A 27,349-nucleotide genomic window follows, 5' to 3' on the forward strand; every position below is an offset into this window, starting at 1 on the left:
ATCTAGAGAGAAATAGATTTATAGGTAGAATACTGTATGTGTTTTACCTTTTTATATGTACATCACAGTAAAGTTATACATTTAAAACAATAAAGATTCCTTTTTTTGAAACCGCAACCTGTGCCTGATATATCAGAACCTCAGATCTTTGCAGGCTGTATAATAGTCATAGGTTTAATACAGATTTTGTTTCATTTTTGGAGACAAGCGTGTTAGGATAGCTTTTAATTTCCCACTCGGGTTGACAGGATTAGAAGAGCGTGCATCTAATCCTGCTTGCCTATGTGCACATATTTTCACGTAAATCTGGAAAATGCAAGATTTTATTTCCAAGGGAATTAGATTTTAAAATAGGGAACAGATTTGTAGATTAGGGCTGGGCAAAGTTTTTAAACATCTGTCTTGAGCGAAAGCTTTACAAAGTATGAGGTGATGGTAACCTGTTTTATTGGCAAATGATATGAAAGATTGTTTCCTTCTTCCCCAAAGCACTCTGCCAAAGTTACAGATATGGGGGCTTCTGGCATTAAAGGTAAACCTTTAGGGGAGTAAAGCTAAAAATATCAAGTTGCTCTGAGCTGTTGTTGAACTATAACAATTCCAAAGCAGTTGGAGAGCAACAAGTTGACATTTGGCCCTGACTTGCCAGTCTGTAGATTCTGGTCCTCTGGGTATTTTAAATGCCACAACTTATTTTTAATTTCAGTCCAGACCTGGCTGACATCCCTAATGTAAAAACTTAAAATATGTAACAATTGTTACACGCTGTCCTTAGTGCTTTTATCAACATTTCTTTCATCAACAGTTGCCCCCCAAGGATCCATGTGGAGCCTGTGGCCCAGGCAAAGTGACCTACTTCAAAACCAGCAAATAGCATAACATCTTTTGTGAGGTCTAATTGGGAATATAACAGATACCAATGTGTGTCAGGCATAGTTACTAATATATACATTTACTTGTATGTAGTCATTCTTATATGAAAAAATAGAAAAAAGCAGGTACAATAGATGGTTTAATAGTGGTTAATACAATTGAGATTACTAGAGTAAGGCTTGAACACTTAACTATATTATGAAAAGTTTAGGAAAATATACCACACTTCCCAAAAACAAATGGAATTAGGAGCATTGCATAACCTTACTAGGTGAACTAACAAATATTTGCACTTTATGGCAATATTATTTTTGTCTGTTTCAGGACATTTTATTTTGCTTTGTTAAGTATAATTAATTTTATATGTGTCTATTTAGGCATTGTTTTCTGTTTTTGCTAAGTATGATGTTGCAAACCAGAAGCAATCTGGCTACTGTGAAGGTGAAGTTTTAATTAGTAATTACATTGAGCACACAGACTGGCCAGGCAAAGATGATGGACCCCCACTCATTATTGGTTCGTTAAGTGGTATCAACAGTTTTAAGTGGTATCAACTCTTCAGCATGACAGAGCTGTCAGTCACTGTTCCTCTGCTTCATGATATGGATTATGTTTTCCAAGAGGGTCTGCAGTAGATAAAGGCTTCACTAAATTGACCTCTGGGGGTGCATAAATGGCCTCCTGTGGTTTCCCAAATCTAATATGAGGGAATTAGAACAGCTAGTCTTGCCACAGACATTGCCCCATCTGGGTGTGAAAGGAATTCCTCTGTCTTCCCAACAGGATCTCTCACATGCATTAACATGTAGGAAGGTTGGCAAACTAATTGTTATTTCATTGCCAACGACTTGGACCCTGCTATGAAGGCCTCATCCAGCCCTCACTTGTCACTCCAGTGTATGCCAATAAGAAATGCTGCACTTATATTCTCAGTTAAAGGATTCTCAATGTAAACAAACTGGATTTAATTTTTCTCTAGAGAGTAGGTGGAGGTGTTAAACTGCTTGTAGATTTACTTATAAGGGGTAAAATCGTAATATAGTACCAAATATTACTTTTATTATTGCTATAAATTATTTTAGCCATGATTTCAAAATATGCCCAAGGTGTTATGTTTATTCATATTAATCTATAAACAGAGCAAATCTCACAAAATGTTCTTGTTTTTTTCAGTTTGCAAGGGGTTAATAAAAGGGAATATTGTATAAATTCATTTGTGAGTTAGTAATCGGGGAATCTTTTCCCCCTTTCTCTGTATTCCCTTCTGCCCTGTTTGTGCTAGAACAATCTAGCAGGACATTCATGGGTGCAGACAAAAGCCCCAGTCTGAGTGGGTAAAGTCCTTTTGAGGCTTGGGGAGGATTGTGCATCTGCTCTTGGTATTTATGGTTTTTGAGTGCTTGGCTGGAACTTGAGTGCTGTTGCAGCATTTATATGGGGTGTGGGAAAAAAAAGTTTAAAGTCTGTGGTTAAACTATGGGTCTAGGATAAGTTGTTGCCAATAGTCTGAAGTTCTTAGTCTCCTGAATAGATTTTAGAGCTCGCTACTCTAGAGTAAACAATGCAGTTATATATTAGCAGGAGCAACCATGACTTGTGGCTTCTTAGCTTTTGTTTAAATACAACTTCCTGGAACGGTTGGCAGAGGATGCTGGGAAATGAAGCATGCCATGTGCTGGCTTGCAATGCATTATGCTGGGGTTTTTTTGGTGGCTAATTACTTTTAATGGGTGATGCACATGCCAAAATTAGATAAGGACTGATCCCTGCTTGACCAAACAGAACTATTCTTATTTAATCATTTAAATACTACACCCTTCTGAGATTTGGCAGATTTCTTAACTATTTTAATTTTGAAGCATCTAGAACCAGACAAATTCTTAAATTTTTCGTACCTTGCGTTTTAGTATTTGTGAAAATTCTCCATTTTGTGTTTGGTGATAAATTTTGTCTCCATGGCAATAAAAGGCCAATTGGGAATCTGGGATTACATCTCACTTTCATAAAGACACAAACTGTGTCAGTGACATGAACACTTCCTGAAGTCTTGTGGTGCCATTTTGTTGTACTGATTTCCCTTGGCCTGCCTCCTAATTTTTTACTTATCCTGGAGCGCTAGCTATTTGTGTATTATGGTTAGATTTCGTGCTTGAGTTTTGTGAAATTTCACTATGAAAGCCAATTCAAACCTAGAAATTGCTGTAGAAACAGAGCTTTGAGGATACTGTTGGCATTAGCCTGTTTGCTAAATCTGCACAACAGCAAGCAGTGAGAGATGATATATTCCGTATGTTGCCAAGCAAAGTAAACCTTGGTGAAAAATAATTATTCCCCCTAAATAATGGCGTATAAAGTCCTTGGCCTTTGTGCTGTTTTGAGACAGAAAATCAAGCCAATGACTGGGTGACGATGCTGAAAGTTTGCATTACAGCTTGAAGGCATGTGCTTTGACATCAATGCATTTTAAAAGTAACCTAAAAATGTACCAACTGAGTAAATAGAAGTTTTAATATGAAACCAGTGAGTGTGGTTTGGAACCACATGTGCTTTTTGACTGGACTCTTCCTATATTACCAGTGTATGTCCAGCTCCGTTCCATCTTAAACCTACTGTAATACAACTCAGCATGCAGAGTTCTGCCTCGGCACTCATACTGTGGGTGGGTGGGCGGAAATTGTTTTAGTGTGAGAATTTGGAATCTAATTAAGGTCCAGACTTATCTTACATTGTTTTATACGCCTATTCATCTCATGAAATTGCACAGAAACAGATGGACAGCCATTTTCCATGTTGCTAGTCAGATACACTACCCCTAGATGTTAGGGGATTTTTCAGTGAGGGCTGACAGATCTAGACAAGTGTTGTTATTTAGTGTGATGATTTGAACAGCAAGTTCATATTATTATATGATATGTTGGATGCAGGGTGGATTCATTCACATTGGGCAATGTAATGTGGTAATGTTTTTGGCAATTTAAACTGATACTCTCCAGAATGTTTGTTATTGCTTCTAAGAAAACTGTAAACTAGGCAAATGTGTTCTTCTAATCATTTTACAATGTCCTATTGTTAACCTGTAACGCCCACTAAGGCATAGAATTACAAGCTTTTCTGATGAGCACTAACACTAGATAATCAGTAAAGGGAGGCAGTTACAACCTCCAAGACTGCTCAGCCAATCCAAATAAAGATTATAAACCAACGTCTGACTTTCTTTGTATGAACAAGCCTATGTTTGAAAGTACTAGAGTGCTTATTTAGGCCTAAGCACCACACACACACACATACTGCATGTGCACATAAACATGAAAGGAATGATAATCCAGTAGCTATATTCATATTTCAAACATTCTTTTCTTCTTCTGATTTCTGGTCTACAAAACCCCAGAATATTTAAACAATGTGGTGGTTAAGAGTGAAAAGGGATAGTTTTTTTAACATCTGTAGAGACAGTTAACAGGTTTTAAAACACATTTTCCTTTAAAGTAAAGCTCCACCCATTTCGAGATAGATTGGATAAGTTATCCTCAAAAGTGACAACTTTATGATGACTTAGAGAATTGTCCTTCTGTGGTATACACTAGCCTTACACCAGGAGGCCAGGAGAGCAACTTCCTTTTCCTTGACAAAAAGAACTTAACTGCTAAAAGGAAGAACAGTGCCTTGTGATAACTAACAGTACACCTTTAAATGTATTATGATTCATTTTGGCAGAAAATCCATTTTTATGATGTGCAGTCATCATTTGAATCCACCTTTTAGCCAGATGGACCTTGGTAAAATATGCTGTGACATTCAGTTTAAGTGGTGGAATTACATGATGAAAGTGAGTTCTTCCTGCTTCTAGGTTTTGTGGACAGTTACCACTTTATTGGTTACCCTAATTGGCATAGTGCTTTAGATTTATAGTACAAACAGCTCTGTGCACTAATAAAATAGGCATGTTAAACTTAACAGTATGCTCAGAATTACTTTATCAAAGGTTATGTACCATATTACTGGTTTGCATGTATTATATGGCTATGTGGTGATTATTATTGCTGCAATATCTGAGCTGTAAATGGTGTCATTTGAACATTTAGAGCAATGCTGAAGTAATTTTGAACATAGCAGCATGTTTAACACACCTATTTTATTAGTGTGAGAGGCTGCTTTTGCTATAAATGTTATTCCACTTGGGGGGGGGGGGGGGTAATATATTGTTCTAGCACCTAATCTCCTTAATAGTTACTACTGGAGAAATGCAAGCAAAGTGAGCCTCCCTCGTAATAATGTAGAAAGGGAAAAACTGTCATTCCTAGTACCGCAAGTAAATGGAGTGTTTAATAAAATCAGCCATCAGTAATGTGGTTCAGTCACTGAGCATAACAGTGGTTGTCTAAGATATGAATATAGAAGAATTTATTAGATACTACGTATCAACCATCAACCTAAGCTCCATCTACCTAGGACTTCCACTGTTTATGTGTAACTATATGTGTGTGGTTGAATGTTACTGAACAAGGGTGGGTCATTGCATTGTGGCTTTGTGTTTGGATGGGTGCCCTGGGATAGATTGCTACTCTGATTGGTATGCTACTTTTTTATTTTGAACGTGCTGCCAAGAAGGTGTGTGTGCTCTGGCAGCAGCTTTAAGGCCTGTGGAAAGTGTGTGTGGGGTTGCTGTTAAGTACTTGTTATCACATCTGCTGCTGAAGGAAAAGTTAACCATAGGGTGGGAATATTTCCTGTTTAAACATGACTGGGTGCAAGAAGACTAGCAAAATGCTTTAACCCATTATTACTTCTCCCCCCTAAAGAAACCCACAGACAGAGGAATGTGTCTGTTTGTTTTTCAACAGAGCTGGGATTGACAGATTTAATGCAGCAGTGAGTTCTAGTCTAAGCAGAGGTGCAGGGGGATACTTAGAGACACAATATTATTCTGTTATGCACGGCAGTCCTGTGGAGATTCTCCATCCACATAACTACTAAACAAATTATTTTATGAAATGCTTTTTGGCCTGTGAATTGATACAGTATTTAGCACCCCTATACTATAATTTCCAAACACACGTGTGCTGTTTGTGTGGGGGTATAATTCCTGGCTCAGGAAATGACAGCAATTCCAAGGCTTCAGTCAACCAGGTTGAGCTACACAGAGGTTACGCCTGATTCACACAGTGGCTGTTTAGAAAGAGCCCAGAAACAACTGTGCAGCTGCATTCCCCGAAATAGGTAATGCATCGTTTTATTGCTTCACCCCAGTGTCAGTGGTTAAAGCAGCAAATCACAACTCAAATAAATGCTAGTTATGTCATTTAGGAGTTAGTATTTGTTCTTTTTGCATTTATTTGTTTATTTAAATAAGCTTTAGCAGTCCCCAAAAGTAGGTGGTCTGTGGGTCTTATACCTTTTGCAGCTTAATAGATTACTGAGATATTTGTGGCTTTTCTAGCACCCAACATAAATAAAAAGATGTCACGTAATGAAATGAAATCTCCCGGCAAATGGGTAGCGCTATGTGGGCAGCAAACCACATTTTTCTGCTAAGCTTAGATGTTCTGGTCTCTTTATCCCAACTTGTTTCTTCTTTTAAATTTACCCCGGAATATAAAGTAAAACAGGAAAAATATATGGCTTTTATATATATTTTATCAAAGTCACTTTGCAAAATAAGCATGCCTAATTATGCACCCCCTATTCAAACCACCTCATTAATGGGTGATGTGCGTTTTTCCGCAGGCATTTTTTGTCCTGGTACACAAACTGTTTATCGTAAAATGAGTTGTGTTATTTGGATATATATTTCATGTGGTTAGAGCCTTCATGTGTTGCAATTCAAGTGCTAAAATGGCAATTACATAGAGAGTCATGTATAGGGTAATAACATATTTTCCATTATGCACGTTGACCTGTGAGAATGGCAGAGAAATGAGAATGCAAAGCGCTGATATCTGTTTGACTTTGTAAAAACATACAGTATTCTCTGTCCAAACAAGAAATAACTTTAAATGTTATTCCTAGTGGTTTTATTGGACATTCCTCTGGGTATTGACTTTACAGACCTTTTAGGTCTGCAGTTTTGGACAATTAAAACTCTTCCAACTCCCAGTGTGCATCGTGCTCCTTTCGCATGGAAGGGCTTGCGTGGGAGTTTGTGTCTGCTGCTAGTGAATGAGTATAACACCAGGCTGGATCACATGCTGGCCAGATGAGAGATGAGCCACCAGTTTGGGTGGTCCAGATGGGTGAAAAAAGGCAAGCAGAGGAAGATATATAGCCTGGGCCTCTTACAATTAGGGAAGTCTTCCACTCAATGCAGTCGCTTTCTCTCTTAGAACCTCCATAGAAGAGCTGAAAAGGATAACACAATATTGCGAGCATCTTTCCAGAACAAAGTTCCTATGATGCTTGCTATGTAACTCTTTCTCTGTCTCTCACATGGCACACATACACTCACACACCATTGTAGCTCCTTCCAAGGTTCTTCCTACACAGCAGCTGTCAGCAAAACCTTCACACTCAGTTAAGTTAGCCTGATATTACCAGGCCTGGATATCATCTGCAGGGTTGTACAGCCACTGCGGAGCTATGCAGGTTAAACTGACTTAACAGGTGTTTTTCAGAACAAATTGGTTTTAGTGCCAATTTTGACCATGGCCTTGTTTTGGAGGAGTTTTCACCTCTCGCTCCCATTCCTCCTCCTTCCTCTCTCCCTCTCTCTCCCCCAGCTTTACAGCAGCTTCCCATTTGAAGTTTGTCTTTTCAATCCTGCTGCCTCCTCTTTTCATGTCTGTTCCCTGGGTTAATTAGGGAGTTGAAATTCCTCAGCCTCTCTCAATGGGCTTTGAAGCCCAGATGGACCCGCGCTGCTTCAAATTAGCGCTAATGACGAGAAACTTTCTTTCTTCCTCACAAAGTTCGCAAGTGGCACGGTGAATACCTCGGGAACGCCATTCCCATAGACTAAACCCTCGTTATGACATGTATTTCTAGCCTACTTTTCACGAAGAAGCTTTTTAATATCCACCAGCTTTAAAGAAAGGGAATTAGCGTCAAAGTCAAGATCAACTTTTTTTTTTCATACACAGCATATATTTTTGGTCTAGTCAAATGAAAAGGTTATGGTGCATGGAAAATCTTATTCCTTATCTCCAGTAAATACAAGTATGATTTTATTGTTTAAATCAGTTATATTAGTCCCTGATGGCTAAGCAGTTTGGGCTCCCAGTACAGTATATGACTGCTAACTGTGAGGGCAAGGAAAAGCAATACTGCCAGTAATAACTGTCAGGTGTAAACTTTTCTTATTGAAGTATTCCTCCAATTCACCAGCATGTTTTCTACCTACAGCTGGAAGCAGAGTGAGCCATGAGCTTCGCTACACTAAGGAGAAACTGGGAGAAGAATCTGTATATACGTCACAAATGCTAATCCAGACACCTAAAAGGGAAGGAGAAAATATACTGACCCAGGAAGCCTTGCTTCTTCATCTGAGAGCAGCACTTGCTGCCAGTAAGGTGCAAGTGTCTATGTATGGGAAGTAAGTGCAGAACATCATACAACTCTATTGTATTGTATATATATATATATCCCGAACATAAGGTATTATTTCCATGAAGACACTTATCTGTTTATATAATTACCATTTTGCATATTAAAGAGATGTGTTTTAGCAACACAGGGCATTCCATCCAACTGGGAACTGTAGTTACACTAGAGCTTAGGCTTTGTAGTTTAAATAATCTCCCCCCAAGGTCCAATGTAAAAATAGGAAGTTCTATATAATTTTAACATGTCTAAACATTTTAGTTTTCTTACTGGAAGACTTTGCCCTGTTTTCATACAACCATATGTTATTTATCCTCTTGTTCTTCCTGTGACTTTCACCTTTATATTACACTCGTTTGGAAAGGAATTTGACATTGCAAGTGTGTACCTACTTTTATACTTTTATTTTTGCATACATGTAAATAATGTATAATGTACTAAATTGCCATTCATGTTTTATCAATTTTTTTTATAGATCTTGGGACCTGAATAAAATCTGTTATAAATCTGGAGTTCCAATTATTGAAAATGGCATGATTGAGAGGGTGAGTTGTATTGTATTGTGCTGATTAAAGAGATCCCTGACACATTATACAAACAGAAACTAAATATAACTAAATTGGCCCCTTTTTCAGTTTGTGATATTAACCGGCAAATTAAAAAATGTTAATCAGTATAATGTATAGAAAATAATACAGATCTATGGGCACATTGCCAGCAAATGTAATTTAGCAGTTTAGTCTATAGTTGGCAAGTGCAAAGATGTTGTAAAAAGTAACCCTGGGAATTATTTTTCAAGTATTGCCAACAATGGTAGTCTAGTGGTATCCTGTTCAGCACTGCTAAACTTTCAGAACCAGGAAGGCAGAGTAGCAGGATGAGTGTTTTAGTTCAGCAGGAAATGCATGGCCAGTTGAGTTAACCAAAGTGTATCCAAACTAAATTAGGCTTCACTAGATGCTTATTGATTTTCTCCACCTTGCAGATGATTGAAAAACTTTTCCCTTGTGTAATAATTACACCTCTGGACTGTTTTTGGGAAGGATCTCAGCTTCAAGGTGGCTCTGCATATCTACCGTAAGTAGTATTTCATGAAAAAAAATAAAATGTTAAGTGGTAGGACAATCTCTTGACTCAGCATCCTTTTAACTGGAGAACGCTTAGCATGCTTACCTGGTCATTGTATGTATTTTGGTTTCCAGTGTAAGCATAAGAGCAATGGGTACTGAAATTATACAACCACACCTCCTGTCTACCACATATTAGTAGGAGCTGTAGTTTTAAGTAAATGTGGTAAAACATAGCATATTCTTTCTCTTTGTTTTTCTTTTCACTAAAAAGAAGAAAAATCCCGCCCCTTTAAGCCGCAAACTGCAGTTTGTGGTAACCTTGATTTAGCCGATGTCACTGTGGCCATTCTGGACTCCTTCATATACCTTCCCAGCTCACCCTCCCTCTCAGCCTGCCTCATGCAATTATGTTTCTATTAAGGCCAAGGGAGTGGGGATTGTGCTCATAAGGGGAACGCAGTGAAGGGTTTTTGGGAGGGGAGGGCAAGAGCGGGGAGTTTGGGGGGGTGGAGAGGGAATAGAGGATGGAAACACAGACAATAGTGCCCATTCTTTCTGTTTACAAGTGTGTTTATCTATATGGGGCCCAAGCTGAGTTCCTGCTTTGTCAGCAAATGGTAACAGAGCACATTCTCATGCTAATGATCCTGTAAATGGCATGAGTTGCTAAACAAATTGAAATGCTGGCATTATTCAGACCGCTGGTGGAATAAAGAACTATAAAACAGAGAGGGGGGTAGGTTGGAAAGGGAGAATCAGGGACAAAAAAAAAAAGTGGAACGAGAAAGCAAGTGACTTAGAGCAGAGGCTTGATACAAAGCCATGGGTATTTTTTTGGAAAATGCTTTAAAGTAGATTGTCATAGTTTTTGTAAATCCTTCAGTTTCCCGTTCCATTCATATATTGTTTTCACAAAGTAATTTTTTCATTCTTATATAGGATAGTTTTGTTGGATAATTTAACCAACTAAATAAAATAAATTATTAATGTAACACAGATTTAAGCCCACAATTTGATGCTCAGTGCATCCACTGATATCAAATAATTTTAAATGAATAGGAAAATATTGGTTTAACTGTGAATGCCAATAAGATTTTTTAAAATTAGCTGTATTGATGTGGCAGTTTCTGCTGGAGATGACTTCCCTGCTAGTGATATGGTGCTGGCCTGTAGGGTGATATTCTGTATTACACTGTGAGATGTAAGGCTGATTCTTGCAGGCCATTCCCCCTTTAGCTTTGGGGATCTTTCCCTTTTTTAACGCAAAGAGAGGCAGAGGGAGACGCTGTACAACAAAGGGGCAGCAATGTGTGGAAAAAACAAAAGCCTTGAGTTGGCTCAGTGAAGCAAGAAAAGGCAGATAAAGAGACTTCACTGTGGAAGCAACTGCCAGCCGCTTGGTATGTGGGAATCTGGAAGAATCAGCCTCCTTTCTAGCCAGATTTAATGAATTATTGCACTGCCCCTATGTAAGCCTAGCCCCCCTCACTGGCTAAACAGTTTTTGCATGTGTGTGTCCCTTTTATCTGTTTGTCCCTTCAAAGTTTGTTGAGAGGGGATTGTGGAAATTGTATCTTTTTGTTGAGGTAAAAATCTAATTGAGTTTCCTTCTTCTTGGGTTAATGAGTGGTGTCGCCATTTTTTGCAGGGTTCTGTTTCCCCCCTCAAAAGTCCTCTGCTTGGGGCTGTTTTGGATGATGGGTATGCAGTAAAAAAGAGCCCCCTCCAGCTCTCACCTCTTTTTCCTTTCTTTTCTACCTCCTCCCATCCTCTCTCTCCTCCCAATGGCTCCCCCCTCTTTCACCTTCCTTTATCAGGGAGCTTGAGAAAACACAGAACTTGTTATATGGGGTCATCACATCCTTTGCAGGACTAGAAATGTGAGTTTCCCAGCTACTCAAAGGGAAGCAGGGACCCCTACCTCTATAAACTGTTTTTTGGGGCCCATAAATAGGAATGGTTGGACCTCTTAAGTAAAGAATTTCCTTTGAGTTGATGAATAACACTTGGTGCAAGAATAGATGCATCTCATTAATCTAGAACCTACATTTCTGATATCGTTGGTCATTCTGATTTGGTTGCTTTGATGTATTCATAACATCATAAATAACATATTTATAACATAAATAAAAACAAATAAAAACAGATACTTTGCTGAATCTTGGTATCTCTCACTATTAATTGTTGAAAACAAGTCAAAGAAGAAGTGGTAAATTAATACCTCAATAGGATGAGATTTTTCTACTTTGTATATAAACATAGGATAGGTATCCATTGCCTGCTGCCCTGTCTGCTCAGAACTTCTGATGACAGTTTTGATCCTTGGCCCTTCTCTATGTTGCTTGGGCAGACCACACCCAGTGACGCCCCCAGCAAATGCACTCTGATTTCACATGAAGCTAAACAACATTCTAAGCATTGCCTGTAATCTGTATTTCTCATTTGTACTTTGCACATTTGTTCTGTGTTCTAGAAGTTGTAATTAATGTAAAGTCATTCTCATTCCTCATTGGTGTATTCTCATGTGGCATTCCCATGGTTGAGGAAGTCCTGTTTTCCACTTCATGTTCTTTCTCATTTTCTGTAATCCATGTTAATGCATTAGTGCCCAGAAGCAAAATACTTTCCTTTTTTCTCCTTTTTATCTTGGGCAAAAACAAAAATATCTTATCTATCTTGTATGTAAAGATATAGAAAAGTCCTTTGAAGTGGAATTATCGCTATTAAGAAAAAGTAAATAAAAATCAGGGTTTGAAAACAAATAAATAAATAAACCCAAGTGCTAAAGAACCTACCCCACTGCTTGAAGCTTTGATCCTTCGCTAACTTGCAGCCATAGCCCAATCCCCTGCCTTCCTTGCACAGCTCCCTAGTCTATCAAGATGTTACTGAGTTGCTGTTAATTGCCCTGACTTGCGCTGCGCGCTGAAGAAATGGGAGCAGACGGCTTTGTTCCCCTGTGTAACAGGATAATACATGCTCTTTTTCGCAGCATCTGGCACGCCTCACTAGTTAAGGGGGGATGTAGCCCCCAGGAACAACATAGATCTTGGGAGGTAAAGAGGGAAATTGTGACAGTCAAAAAATAAAATCACAAAGCCATTAACTGTGTCTCCTTAAGTTCACTGTGACAAGCATTTGGTTATAAAGAAATTGTTACATGACTTCACATGGATTAATAAATCTTAAATATGTGATTTGTCATATATACCAATCTTTTTTCTTATGAGGATTAATGTGATTGGTTTCAAAATATTAAATTCTGTTCTAATTGCACAGAATTCATCCTAGACATAATTATTTAGTGCAATAGTAAATTCTAGCCCGTGGCAATATATTTTTAAATATTAAAATATGGTGGTAACTTTATGCCAGATACAACCTCTTTAGGTAACATGAACCCCTTTTGTCTTACAGAGGAAGAGCTGACATTCAGTGGACCAACCTAGACCCCATCCAGTTAATGGAAGAGCTTGGTCAGTTTACCAGTCTTGATGGCTTCAAGGAAATGCTGGACAAGGCTGAAGTAGGACAGGCATACATGGAACGACCTTGCCTGGACCCTACAGACAGTGATTGCCCAGAAAGTTCTCCTAACAAAAAGACAAAGAAGGTAAAATGATAAGCAATTTGGAGCAAAACAAATGTAATCATCAGTTTTAATGGACATTATTTCTGACTTACATACCTCACTGTTTTATTCCCTGCAGAACCCTGATATTGTTTCCACACTTCGTCGTGGCTGCTATGGATTTTCCAAGAAATTTATGTATTGGCAGAAAGAACTGATCTTGGGAGGGATGCTGAAAGGGCCAGATGGTGAACTCAAAAGGTAAATTGTTGCAAATAGTGTTTGTATACTTTCATAGTATACTCTAGATTTAGGTAATCAAAGACAACACTTGCTCAACACAATTTGTATCTGTTTAATCTGTGAGCCACAGGAATCTAAATGGTTATCTGAGTCTAAACAACATAAAGAACTTGCCTGTGATTTGATAACACAACATTCTTCTGTTAATAAAATGGTTTTTTTCCCCAGTGCTGAAGCTCTGCAGACAATGTACCTCTTGATGAGCCCAGGACAGCTTTATGAACACTTCAAAGATGACTATGAGATTCATGACATTAATTGGAATGAGGAGAAAGCAGCAGCCATCTTGGAATCCTGGCAAAGAAAGTTTGTAGAGGTAAAAAAAACAACAAGTGAAATTCCCACTGGTAGAATTTAGCTGTTTTATGTCACTGAACTGCTTATCAGTACTCTTTAATAAACTTACTGTAAATCATAGTGTGTAATTTATGTACACGATCTATCCTTAAAAAGAATATATTGAATCTGTTATGGTGCCATGTGATTTCTTGATTCTGAATATTGCCATTTTACTTTAGATTTATTTTCTGGGCTGGGGACAGCTTTAGCATGTTGTTGACAGTGAAGCTTGTAGGCTTAAGATCTAGAGTAGTGTGACCACCACAGAGTGGACAGCAGGCAGGGCAATTTGAGACATGATGCGGTCAGCCACATGGCTGTATTTGTGTGCAAGGAATTTAATCATAGAGGGTGGGGGCTGGGTCATTTACTGACCCTGATATAGAGATGGACCTTCTCCAGAGACTGGTGACCTTAGCCAACCTTTGCCCCTTACGACCTACTGCATCTGCATTCATCATTCTTTGCTGTCATTAAGGGGTGATTTTGTGAGGAAAATAAGGAGGAGGGAAGGAAAAACATTAAATCTAGCACACTACCCCCAAAAATCAGCCATTACTTTTTCTCATAAAGACCAACTCTTGGTTTTTTTACCCTAGTGGTAGGAATAAAATTGCTGACCTGACAATACCTGACAATATACTAGATTCTGAAATAAATATAATTTTAATAATGGACAGAGGATTCATTAAAAATAAGACATTACAGAGGCAAATTTCCCACTGGTATTTATTATTTGTAATATTGTTACAATATTACTTATATTTTAGTCGACAGTAGACTTATATTGCCTTTCTGCTTCACAATCACTGTAAAATCACCTTGAATGTGCACAGTATCCTGCACATGTTCAAGGTGTGTTCAAGTACACATGTTAAACACGTGATATTACCACTTACACGCATTTGTGTGTCTACCCTAATACTGTGTAGCTGTGTCCAATGGTTTACATTTTCTGTTTTCTCTCTTTACACAGCAAGCACAACAGTCCATCCCACAGAACTCATCCCAGGACATCCATGCCTTTTCTACCACCACACTTAACGACATCATGAAATCCTTCTCTGATGTCAGTGCCATCCGCGTTGCAGGAGGATACCTCCTTATGGTATGATTTAAAACCCTGTTTTCAGACCTAATGTGCTCATGGGCTTACAATCACCCATTTTTATGCCTATTCAAGTAGCAAAAGTTAATGAAAGTGGTAAATAATTAAACAAGTGGTGCAGTGCCATACAATGCAATGTTTGTCCATAACTATGCATTTGTGTGTGTGTCTGTGTGTAAAGCATTATACAAATATTTATTCCTTAACATTTCAATCTTTTCTCTGCAGCTGGCTTATGCCTGTGTCACTATGCTGCGCTGGGACTGTTCCAAATCCCAAGGAGCGGTGGGCTTAGCTGGTGTACTCCTTGTGGCTCTCTCTGTAGCCTCTGGGCTTGGACTCTGCTCTCTCCTGGGCATTTCCTTCAATGCTGCTACTACACAGGTACTAAGATTCTTACTTCCGATACCAGTATATTATGTGAAAATTAATAGTTTGCAGTTCTGTGATTTGTGATGCAAAAAGCTGTAATGCTGTAAAGCTGTGATGTAAAAGCTTCCTTAAAATGGCCTCTTTTCTACTTTTTACAGGTTCTTCCATTTTTGGCCTTGGGCATTGGAGTTGATGACATGTTCCTCCTGGCACATGCATTCACTGAGACCAGCCTAAGTACCCCCTTCAAGGTGAGATGCAGCCCTTTGTTGTTTTGTGTAGAAAGTGTGCATATTCATGCCATGGTATTTTTAAAAGAATTTAGAAACATCTAACTTTTTTATGTATTTGTGGTAGGAGCGGACAGGTGAATGCTTGAGACGTACAGGTACTAGCGTGGCCCTAACATCGATTAACAACATGATTGCGTTCTTTATGGCAGCACTTGTGCCTATCCCTGCCTTACGGGCATTCTCTTTGCAGGTAAGCCAGTGATTTTCTTTCTGTCAGATTATGGTGGCCTAGCCTAGGTGCATTACTTGTTATATGTATACTGCATTTTTTTATGGAGGTTAGAAAATACACAATACTTGAAAATATTTTAGAGGCAGATTTGACTTCTGTCTCTTCCTTAGCCAGTGACCCTGGGGGGCGGTGAAAGGTAAAACCCATATACAGGCCTTTAATGGAAAGAGGCTAAACTCAGGTGAAAGGTGAAGAAAGAACAAAGGCCCAAACATCTTTTCAGATGTCACCTCGAGGGGGATGGGTTTGTTGAGGAAGCAGAATAGATCCACTCTTCAGGGGTCTATTTGTTCTGGAGCTATGTTTGAAAGGCACTTCTAAATCAACTCGGTCACATTATATTGAACCCATACAATACCACAATATAAAATATATATCAAGAAAACATGTGCCAATATAATGTTCTCTAAAAGTATTCTGTACAATGTAGAGCATTTGCTTTTAGAAACCTAGTTGCATTCTGTGAACATTATAAATATGGTCGTTCTCGCAGGTGTTCTTACCATTGGCCTTTCCCTTTACAGGCAGCAGTGGTAGTTGTCTTCAACTTTGCAATGGTCCTATTAATATTTCCTGCCATCCTGAGCCTGGACCTTCACAGGAGGGAGGACCAGAGGTTGGACATCCTGTGTTGTTTTTACAGGTGAATAGAATGAACACATTTCCTGTTATGCTAAATAGAAAATAATTTGCTTAATACTATTTGACTTTGGATACATGTTAAACTACTCACAGTTTGTTAGCTTGTATATCTAATTATATATTGTTTTTTACTTTGCAGCCCTTGCTCTTCCAGAGTGATTCAGATTCAACCTCAGGAGTTTTCTGATGCAAATGACAATCATACTTACCATCCCTCCTCATATGGAAACCCAACCATCACCACCAGCACTCAGATCACCACCACAGTGCAAGCTTTTACTCAGTGTGACCCATCTGGACATCATATTGTTACCATTTTACCACCTACTTCGCAGATTTCCACATCACCCTCAGTCATTGTGCCTACTATGGACCCTCTTGGGTCCCAAGTTTTCAGCCCGTCTAGCTCAACCCGAGATTTGTTGGCCCAACTAGATGAAAGCAAAGAAAAGAGGGAGTGTGTTCCCCTGCCATTTCTAAAATGGAGCCTCTCTGATTTTGCCCGGGAGAAATATGCCCCTGTGCTGCTAAAAGCAGAAACCAAGGTATCTGATGTGAATCCATAATCACTCTTGAGCTACTGCAGAGCATATATCCAATATTTCACAATACTAAACCACTTTTATTTTATTCTCACAGGGAATTGTTGTGGCACTATTTATGGCTCTTCTGGGTCTTGGGCTGTACGGGACCACCATGGTCCATGATGGATTGTACCTTACAGACATTGTCCCACGTGAGACCAAGGAATACAACTTCATCTCTGCCCAGTTCAAGTATTTCTCCTTCTATAACATGTTTATTGTAACCAAGGATGGATTTGATTACCCCAAAGCCCAGGAATCTCTTTATGATCTTCATGAAGCTTTTGGCTCTGTCAAGTATGTAGTGCGTGAAGAAGGAAGAGACCTGCCCAAAATGTGGCTCCATTACTTTCAGGACTGGCTCAGAGGTAAGCACAATTAAAAAATACATTTAGTGGTTATGTATAAAACAGCTTGGAAAAGTAAATCTTTTGTAAGTTACAAAGAATTATGTTATATTTTGATATACACACCTCCGCTTAACAACTTTGGGAGCCCCCACAGAGACTGATTCTTAGGTAAAGCATTGCATACAACCACATATTTAATAAAGCAACTTGGCTTGAAACACTGTGAATTGCAAAATATCTTACAGGGTTTATGACAAAAGTCAGGGTTTGTGGCATATTAGCCAGTTCCCAAATCTCTGAAATATCATACCAGATCTTTCCGATACATGAGGAGTTTTCAGTAATTGTCTGCAATGTTGCAGCATTGATTATTTGTAACGGATAATTGAGGAGCTCACCCCTCTGTTAGTACATTCATAAGGGTGTCAGGTGCAAATACTGGAAGTGCCCCATCTTGTATGGGGATCAATATACAATAGCAAAAAAATCCAGTAGCACACTGAAATAATAAACCATGCAAAAATGTGCTTATATACCCAAGTACATACAAAAAAGCAACGTTTTGGGGCCCTTCGGGCCCTTTCTCAAGCTTGAAAAAATGATTATGTGTGACATGGTAGTCACATGTTATGTCAGTCAAGCTGCAAAAAGATATCCTAATGTGGATGTAGTACTCAATTTAGTTCATACAAAACTTATAAGGATACAAAAAACTGCTTCTCTAGCAACATAATTAAAAAATATAAAAGAGCACTAGGAATGGGTGGAAACAACAAATGTTGAAGGAGATGTACCTCACTTTTGCTTATTAAATTTTCGTCTTTGGTTAGGCCTTCAGACTGCCTTTGACAAGGATTGGGAGTTGGGACATATAACAGAGGACAGTTACAGAAATGGCACTGAAGATAGTGTTCTGGCCTTCAAGCTTCTTATTCAGACTGGAAATAAGAAGGAACCCTTCAACTTCAATCAGGTAGGCAACGTTCTGTGTATGTTTATGTGCATTATTAATAGAACAATAGCTTGCTGAAATTGTTTAGATAACACATACAATATGCATTATGCAGCCATCATTTGTTGTTTAATAACAACGGGAAGATGTCTAAAGTGTTTCACTGTTACAAGATGCTTAATCATCACTTATATTAATACCTAATGACAGTAAAAATTTGGGGGACTTTGTAATATAATAGGTAGACAATTTCTCAGTTCTTTAGCAGTCTGCAATTAGTCTATACAAATGCTAACGACGTAATGACATTTACTAATCAAATCTACTTACCGGTTTGGGATCTTTCCTAGTTTGTATGTTGTGATAGAATATGCGTTGCCTTTTTCTTTTACATTATGAAAATATTTCTACTTCAGTATGCCTGTTACTAATCCTATTCAGGCATTAGTTATTTGCTAGCTCTAAGTTCCCTTATTAACAAGGCACTTTTTCTATCCAAATAGTTGACAAGCCGACGCTTGGTGGATGAGAAAGGGCTGATACCACAGGATGCTTTCTACATCTACTTAACTGTTTGGGTCAGCAATGACCCCCTTGGCTATGCAGCTTCACAGGCCAACTTCTACCCACAGCCTCCGGAGTGGATACATGACCGATATGACACCACTGGGGAAAACCTGAGAAGTAAGTTTTTCATGTATAAGCCTCATGCCAATCCAATCCAAAACAAGCAGTAAGCTTCTATGCAGCTCATTTTTTTAGCTTTGTGCCCTATATTAATTAATAACATGTATGTAATAGCTTAATAATACCCACATACTAGTAGCTACAGAGATTAAAATATGTTACCTCTAACCATGATCTTTTAATATGATAAACCAAGGGCTTTTCTTCTGATGTAACAATCCTCTCCCTGAATCTCTGCTAACAATTCTCTTCTTTTTCTTCTCTTCCCACAGTCCCAGCTGCTGAGCCCATTGAATTTGCTCAGTTCCCATTTTACCTGAATGGCCTTCGGCAAACATCAGATTTTATTGAGGCCATTGAGAGTGTGCGTTCTGTTTGTGAGGAGTTTGTCAAGCAGGGTGTTCAGAGCTACCCCAGCGGTTATCCCTTCCTCTTCTGGGAGCAATACATTGGGCTCCGACACTGGTTCCTTCTGGCTATCAGCATTGTGTTGGCATGCACTTTTCTTGTGTGTGCCATTCTCCTTTTGAATCCCTGGACTGCAGGCATCATTGTAAGTACTAAAGATGTCTCAGTGTTCTTACTAAATAATGTCCATACTGACAGCTCTTTATAAATACATGTTATTATTAATTATAATAATAATACAATGGGTGACATGGAGCAACAACTCACATCCCTTATTAGCAATGATATTTTAAGCTAGCTGCAGTTTTAAAGGCTATTTTTGACATTTTATATGTCAGATTGCATCTTCATGCTGTGTCTGTGTAATTTTGTCACCTCATGAGAGTTAACCTGCCTGTTGTTCTGTTAGGTTTTCATTTTGGCCATGATGACAGTCGAGCTTTTTGGGATCATGGGATTGATCGGTATTAAACTGAGTGCCATTCCAGTGGTGATTCTCATTGCTTCAGTTGGGATTGGAGTGGAATTCACTGTGCATGTGGCCCTGGTACGTCTTACTAGCTTTATGCAGTCTGGTTCAGAAGTTGTCTTGTAATGTCACCATAAACAGACATTGCTTCCAAAAAGTGACCACCGTGAATTATTTCCCTTCCTAGGGCTTTCTCACTGCTATTGGAGACAGAAACCAGCGTTCAGTACTGGCTCTTGAGCATATGTTTGCTCCAGTCCTGGATGGGGCCATTTCCACTCTTTTAGGAGTACTTATGCTTGCAGGATCTGAATTTGATTTTATTCTGAGGTAAGGACATGTACCTATAATGGCTTTATTTCATGCAATGTAGCATACATCATTAGATTATTATGAGGCAATATAGGTGAACAATGTGTCAATGCTTAGAACAAGGAAATATAATAACTGGTGGTTTTGAGGTGAATGATGCTGTTTTACAATTACATATTTGCCAGCTACTTCCACAGTTGATAGAATGTTGGTAACTGTAAAACCAAGGAGTTTAACTTACAAAGGTTCTTGTGTCAGTTTGTGCCCTGAATGCGTAAGTCAGAGCTTTTCTTAAATCCCATGTAAAAGCTTCCCATGAGACTCACAGTATGGTTTGATGTCAGTAGTGTTCTCTGGGCAGTGAAACAGTTAAACCAAATATTTAAAAAGTAAAAAATCCAGTTTGGTTTGACGTAGTTAGTGCTATGAGTGATTCCTGGGTTGATGCTGTGTTGGCGAGGGATGATAGCCTATGTGCTGTTTAAAAGACACAGTTGCTGAATCTTATCCAAACCCATTCCTTTCAACCTGGGAGGTCTTGTTTAGAGGAGGAGGGAGGAGGGAGCTAGGCAAGCCCTGGCTGATCAGGAAATAGCAGAACTATCCCTCATGTAAACAGACTTTCTGTGCAGAATTTGGTATAAACAGCTGAACTAGTTCAGAGATCTGACACCAGTCCCCCACCCCCTAGGCCTTAGCATGTGCCCCCTCCTAAACTAAACACTCAATGGGAGAGATTACAGGACCCAGCATAAACATCAAATCCCACTTCTAAGCATGATACTGATTCACAGCTTGGCACTGGGACCAGTTAACCCTTCCATAAGTGGAGCAGAAGCCTCAATCTTAGGTTGGGCACGTTGATCTAAAAGTGCTGCCAGCATACAGAATCTTGGCCACATCCCAGGGAAATGGCAGCATTAACCCATATTTCTGCTCAAATAGTTAAGCTTTTAGAAAGTTTCTGGCCAGACTACTTTCTTGGCATTGGAGCAAGTGACCCAGTTTTGCTCATGTCAATTCTTTAGTGTTTAAACTTTGCCAAGGACGCTCTCTCCCTTCATCCTTTATCCACTGCTTTCTCTCAGCCTCCAAAGTCACTCCCTTCCCCCTCCTTTGGGTTAGAATGCAGGTTCTAATGGATGGGAAGGGGGGAGGGAAGGGAAAGTGCAGGAAGCAGGGGCACTAGCACTGACAGACAGAAAGTCCCCAAGGGAGCGGACTCCTAAACTCCAACCTGAAGCCATTCTAATCAGGAAACATAACACAAGGGGAGTGCTCCTTTAACCCTACTTAACCCTTTCACTGCTATTCACCTCAGTGTCCCATATTTGTGATCACCAAGTGCTCACCATTTTAACCTAGTAATGTCCCCTATGAACTAATTGGTTAATTTCTAAAAGAAACCAGTTTATTACATTTGGGGTTTGGTTCCAGATCTGTTCAAAGCTTGTAAAAATGGCATTGCATTGCTTTGCAAGCACATTATGTTATATCTTAAATTGATTAGTGTCTTAGATTAAGACACTAATATATAATCCAGTATATATGTATATGTATACCAAAATACTCACCTTCCCAGTTTCCAAACTAACACAGATTTTCTGTTCTATCCAGGTACTTCTTTGCTGTCCTGACAATTCTGACAATTTTGGGCCTGCTCAATGGACTTGTCCTCCTTCCTGTGTTGCTTTCGTTAATTGGACCACCTGCTGAAGTAAGTTTAGTAACTTAATCGAAAAAAAGACTAATACATTATATATACAGCATTATTTTTTTTCCATTTATATGTATATATGGTTAGACATGGATGTACATTTCACTTCATAGACTGCCTTATGTCATGGCTCTATTGCAGCTTTTAGACTTTCCTATGCCTATAGTATTCTTTATTTTTTGGCAATAGTAGTTTATATTGCCACATAAAATTACGTATTAATATCCTCCTGATCTTTCCTATAGGTCACTCCAGCTGATAATAGTAGCCGACTGCCTACTCCCACGCCTGAACCTCTTCCCCCACCTCTAAACCACCATGCCTTCTATATGAACCATAAAGGATTCAGCGATCCTGAAGATTCTTCAGAGTACTACTCCGAGACCACAACCACATCAGGATTGGAGGAAGATGACCCCCAGCTATATGAACGTAGCGCTTACATCATACCCCCAAAACCACCACACATCATCCTGGAAGCCAGCAAGGATCCCACTTATCCCAAAATAATGGTAATGGTAACATATGTTTTGTTACAGGATAGGACTAGAGGAACCTTGTTTAAACACATCCACAGAATTAAGAATTTCAGCAACAACATACTTTAAATATCACCACTAATCAGCATAGTTGTCAGAACACAGAGCATTTAATTTGCTGTATTTGTCCATTTATGTATAGCAATCGTGCTTAGAATCATATGGAGCAATACTGATTATGATTTTTTTCTCTTGATTACAGTTGGTAAAGCCTTGCAAGGGAAACCAGGATGTACCGGGGAAAAAAGACTCCAAGGATATCAATAACAGTGAGGCACTTCCTGGTAAAGACATATCACATAGAACCTGCCAAGAGCAGAAGGACACTCAGGAGCCCAGAGGCTCTAGGATGAGACAGCATCAGTTGGCCACATCATCTGGGCCTACAAGGACTAATCAGCCCCAGAATTCTCGGGCTCAGCACAGTACAAGGCCCCAGGGCCACAGGACTGCACCTCCAGCATACTGTGCAAAGATGTCAGCACCCAATGGTTCTATTACTACAGTGACAGCTACAGCTTCTGTAACCGTTGCTGTACACCCAAGCCTGCCTGGAACTGTACGTGGCTACAATCACGAAGGTTTTGAGGACAGTGATATAGACTGCATGGCTGTAAGGCCAGAGTGGGCAAAAAAGAGGGTCAAGCACCCAGAAGTCTTCGAATTGGAAGATCTAGAACAGGATAGAAGACAGGATAAGTCATCTGTTCGACACTAGGTCAGTAGTCCATACTTTTTAAAAATCCTTTATTGTATCTGTGTATATGCACTTTAGTGCCATGTATTTTAAAAAATATACACACACAGTCATGAAGGGACTTGCATTCCACTAAAAGAGTGTTCTGCAACCTATCAGTAAATCCACAAAATCTTTGATACTTAGAACTGATCTGTGTCTGAGGGGAAACAATCTTCTGGAAGAAGCCAATGTCCCTTGTACGCTTATCACTTCGTGTTCATCAGAACAGGAAGCTGATTCTGCCCTCCTATTGTGCAACTATTGTAAAACCCAGCAGGGAATATTAACATTACCCTTTCTAAAGATGACTGTTCCCATGAAGACAGTTAAAAGCAGCACCTACCGTGTAGATGTTTAAATATGTTGTGTTTCACAAAGGCTCGAGTGCTCAAGCAAATGTTTATGAAGGTTACAAAAGGCCCCCTTGTGTAGGGGTTGCTTCTATTTGTTTAAGCTATGATTTTCCATTTCTAGTGAAATCTGCTTAACCACCTCATTTCCAAAGGTGGGAGAAAAGAGGCTAGTATGGGAGGCAGGCTTTCCATCCAAATGTAAATACCCATTTAATCCCTTTGCTGCTATAAGAGCAGACTTCCCAGTAGCAAAGGGATTATCAGTCCATGAAAGTTATGTGGAAAATAAAACCAGCCCAGCAATGTTACTAATGTTTTTTTCTGTGTTCTTTTCTCTTTTAGTGTCAATCTCAAGAGCTAGCTGTGGAACAGAAAGAGTTAAACTTACAAGCTGTGTCCTTGTGTAGCATCTTCAAAGAAGACCTGTCTAAAAGAAGAAAAAAAAATAATCATTACTAATTGTAATAATGTTTATAATGCAAAGCAAATCTATGTATTAGAGACTTTCTGTATGAATATATTTTGTTATGAAAATTCACACAAAAACAACAAAAAAAATCCTATTTAATAAGCTGATGATCTTGTACTGTAAGGAGGGTCCCTGGGCTGCACAGTATTGTGTAAGCACATGCCCCATCTGTTGTCTAGTTACCCAGCATACCATACTTACCAGTGTTGCTGCTATCTGTTTAGCCCCTGCAGGTAATGAAACCCCCATACTGTCAGTTTTTATACATATCAAGGTATTTTGTATCGTTCTAAAATGTATATATATATATTTTTTATAATAATTAACAGAAGGTGCAAATTTTAAGCTGCATTTGCTGTTTCTTTAGAGAAGCAGTATTTTTGGTAGTAAAGAAAAGCTGCACCTGGTGTCCTTTTGTAAAAGAGTTGTAAAATAAAGCAGTTTAACAATATAAAAGAAAATAGCTCAGGCGGTTACAGCAGCATTTCGTCATGTGCAAAGACATGAAATCCATGAAATAAAAATATAGAATGGTACAAAATACTGTTTTATATTGGAGCAATCCATATTTTAGGTATAAAAGACCTTGTTAATCTTGTTAACAATCTAGAAAAATGCTTTGTGCCTTTATGCTGCGACAAGATGGCATCACCAACTTGAGAAACTAGCATCCAGCCCCTAAATAAATTGGAGTACAGTGAAATATATATGTGGACAGGGATTTTAAATTTAAAACAGACTGCCATTGTACACATCAAAGGAACTGTTAACTACCATCGTCGTGTTCACTGAGGGAGGGGTGGTAAATAAGAGCAGAATGCTGCAATTAATATGGATGCTTTCCATGGTCCCACCATTTTGGTACACTGCATTCTACTGCATCTATGCAAATCATACATCACATCTTTCTGGTTCTCGCTCTCTCTCTCTCTCTTTTTTGAGAGAGAGAGAGAGAGAACTGTATTCTTTAACAATATTTGAATGTAAATGTGACCTGGATTTGCCTTTGGTTGATTTATACTTCATTTATACTTCAAGGTATAAATCCAAAGGTCAAATCCAGCAAAGTGCCACAACTTGCTTTCCTCTTATATGGAAATCACAACTCGCACAGAAATAGCTAATCCTGGATAAAAACCTATTTACTTTTAAGTCTTGTAGCACTATCATTCAGGTATAGACAATTTCTGGAGAACTCCAGGATTCCAAATCCCAGCATCCTCAGGCAGATACATTTCCAGCACCCTGTGCTCTGGTGGTTGCCTATACCTACTGTAAACCATTTATTGATTTACACTAGAGCTAGTTAACCCTTCCAGTGCTGTCACTGCCAGAATTTCTTCCAAGCACTGAAGAGTTTAATGTTCCCCATTCATCCCCTCCTATTAGCTGTGAAATGTTAACCCTTGGTATCCTGTGTCCAAGTAGGACATTTGTATTATTGTCCCTATGCAGGGACACACATTATTTGCTGATTTGTATTTTATTAATATTATATAATTATTATTATTAGTGTGTTGTATATTATTTGGAAATGGCAGCTTCTTTAACATGTTAAATATATATTAATTAACCCCTCAGCTGCTGCCAGGAGCCTGCAGAAACATTGCTGTGCCTTTTTTTGTTTGCTCAGCATCTCCCTGCCAGCTCCTCTGCCACTGAGTGGATCTGTCTATGTGTCTGTGTCTGTTTTGTGGACTGAAGCTTGGTACAATGTGTCACTGTGCTATAAATTATTTATATGAAAAGAGCAAAGTTTTATTTTTGTAGTTTGTACAGGAGTTAGCCATTCAACTGAAGTTTTATTTTTAAAGAGTAAAATATAAATATATAAATATATATATAAAAATATATATTATATATAAAGATAATCAACTGATGCCCTGTGTCTTTTTTTTTACATGATGCTCATTATGACTGATGTGTTTGTTGCTGTGCCTTAGTTTGCTTGTATGTAGCTTGACTGCTCTACCCCTTTGCTGGACTGATAGCAAAGGGGCAGTCAGATGTACAAATGGCTGGAGTAACATTCATTGTAATAATGGTAGAGAAAGAGGTATTTACACATGAACCAGAAATACTGAATGTGGAGTCATAAGGAGAACACTGGGATTTGAAACAAGTTCACCAAACTGTGATCCGGTGTTGGACATAATAAACTCCCTGGTTTCCTTGAGTCTTGGTGACTGCTGCTGACCTGCAGCTCTACACACATTAAGCTGAAGCCTGCCATGGGTTGCTGGGAATATCTGCTTACTATCAGGTGAAAGGGCACTATTAAGACATGCCTACTCTGACAGAACTTCCAGAGTAACCAGTCAGCCAAGGACTAATTCTCATATAAATACACCAAACATTTTACCGTTGTGAATTCTCCATTTTTGAAATTAGGATAAATCTGCTAATTAGTCCTAGGTGTAAAAATTTACCATACATACATTTTTTTTTAATTGGTTTCCTATTTCTCTGTAATAGTAAAACAGTAAGTTGTACTTGATCGCAACTGAGATACACTTAACCCCAATTGGAGGCAAAACAATCCTATAGGTTTTAGTAAATGTTTAATTGATGTTTTAGTAGACAATGTTTTAAGATCCAAATGACAAAAAGACCCCTTATCCAGCCAGGCCCTGAGCTGAATAACAGGTTCCATACCTGTCCATGGAGCTACAGATCAGGTTGTCACCTGTCAGGTAATTGGAGGACTGCTTGGTAAAATTGCTTTATGTCAGTGTTAATGGTAAAATAAGCTAAGAAGATAGGAGAAGGTAGCAACCATTCCCACAGAAATATATTTATAGGGCCTCCATCCTGTAAACCTGGTGATTGAATTTATAGTTTTTGCTGCCCTAGGCCATTGCTGGAGGTGTGCCATTCATCACCCAGTGAATGATACAGGTGTATAAATAATGAAGGTGAATGTGTTAAGGTACCTGCAGAGTAAATATTGTAGATTTCTTTAGAGTATTGTTATCTTTATATACACGCAGAGATTGTTAATTATTCACATCTGTCTCTCCCCTAGTGATGCTTACAGTATAACACATTAGAACTGCTTTCAGATAACCTATTGTTTCTCCTACTCTGATGTAACTGGAGGAGTCCCAAGCCAGACTTGGATGTTTTACTATTGAGTGCTATTCTGATATCTACCACTTTTAACAAAATAGGTATCTTGCTACCTTCACATTGTTCAGCTGCTGGGGGGAAATGGGGGGTGATATCACTGTGCTGCAATAAAGTGTGACTTAAATTTATCAGAGCACAGGTCACATGGCTGTGGCACCCTGAAAAATGAAGAATATGGCAAGCCCCAAGTGAAATTTCAAAATTAAATATAAAAAATCTGTTCATTTAAAAAATGGATTTTAGTACAGAATTATGCTGGAGAAGCTCTATTAACTGATGTGTTTTGCAAAAACATGTTTTCCCAT

At 38.8% G+C, this 27,349-nt stretch overlaps 1 protein-coding gene across 1 annotated transcript in view; it reads left to right on the forward strand.

The window, feature by feature from the left end:
• Nucleotides 1-25,786, forward strand: part of ptch2 (patched 2) — a 30,576-nt gene extending 4,790 nt beyond the window's left edge. The window contains exons 3-24 of the mRNA XM_002937083.5: nucleotides 8,209-8,398; nucleotides 8,882-8,951; nucleotides 9,392-9,483; nucleotides 12,894-13,089; nucleotides 13,187-13,308; nucleotides 13,519-13,666; nucleotides 14,666-14,797; nucleotides 15,026-15,181; nucleotides 15,328-15,420; nucleotides 15,527-15,652; nucleotides 16,219-16,337; nucleotides 16,476-16,881; nucleotides 16,976-17,288; nucleotides 18,101-18,243; nucleotides 18,726-18,906; nucleotides 19,182-19,462; nucleotides 19,727-19,864; nucleotides 19,974-20,116; nucleotides 21,716-21,815; nucleotides 22,061-22,327; nucleotides 22,557-23,072; nucleotides 23,789-25,786. Coding sequence (XP_002937129.2) covers nucleotides 8,209-8,398; nucleotides 8,882-8,951; nucleotides 9,392-9,483; nucleotides 12,894-13,089; nucleotides 13,187-13,308; nucleotides 13,519-13,666; nucleotides 14,666-14,797; nucleotides 15,026-15,181; nucleotides 15,328-15,420; nucleotides 15,527-15,652; nucleotides 16,219-16,337; nucleotides 16,476-16,881; nucleotides 16,976-17,288; nucleotides 18,101-18,243; nucleotides 18,726-18,906; nucleotides 19,182-19,462; nucleotides 19,727-19,864; nucleotides 19,974-20,116; nucleotides 21,716-21,815; nucleotides 22,061-22,327; nucleotides 22,557-23,072 — 3,932 coding nt within the window. The 3' untranslated portion in view covers nucleotides 23,789-25,786. The remainder of the gene's footprint in view (nucleotides 1-8,208; nucleotides 8,399-8,881; nucleotides 8,952-9,391; nucleotides 9,484-12,893; nucleotides 13,090-13,186; nucleotides 13,309-13,518; nucleotides 13,667-14,665; nucleotides 14,798-15,025; nucleotides 15,182-15,327; nucleotides 15,421-15,526; nucleotides 15,653-16,218; nucleotides 16,338-16,475; nucleotides 16,882-16,975; nucleotides 17,289-18,100; nucleotides 18,244-18,725; nucleotides 18,907-19,181; nucleotides 19,463-19,726; nucleotides 19,865-19,973; nucleotides 20,117-21,715; nucleotides 21,816-22,060; nucleotides 22,328-22,556; nucleotides 23,073-23,788) is intronic.
• Nucleotides 25,787-27,349: the final 1,563 nt, after the last annotated feature.

Source organism: Xenopus tropicalis, chromosome 4 (assembly GCF_000004195.4).
Source record: "Xenopus tropicalis strain Nigerian chromosome 4, UCB_Xtro_10.0, whole genome shotgun sequence".
Lineage (NCBI taxonomy): Eukaryota > Metazoa > Chordata > Amphibia > Anura > Pipidae > Xenopus > Xenopus tropicalis.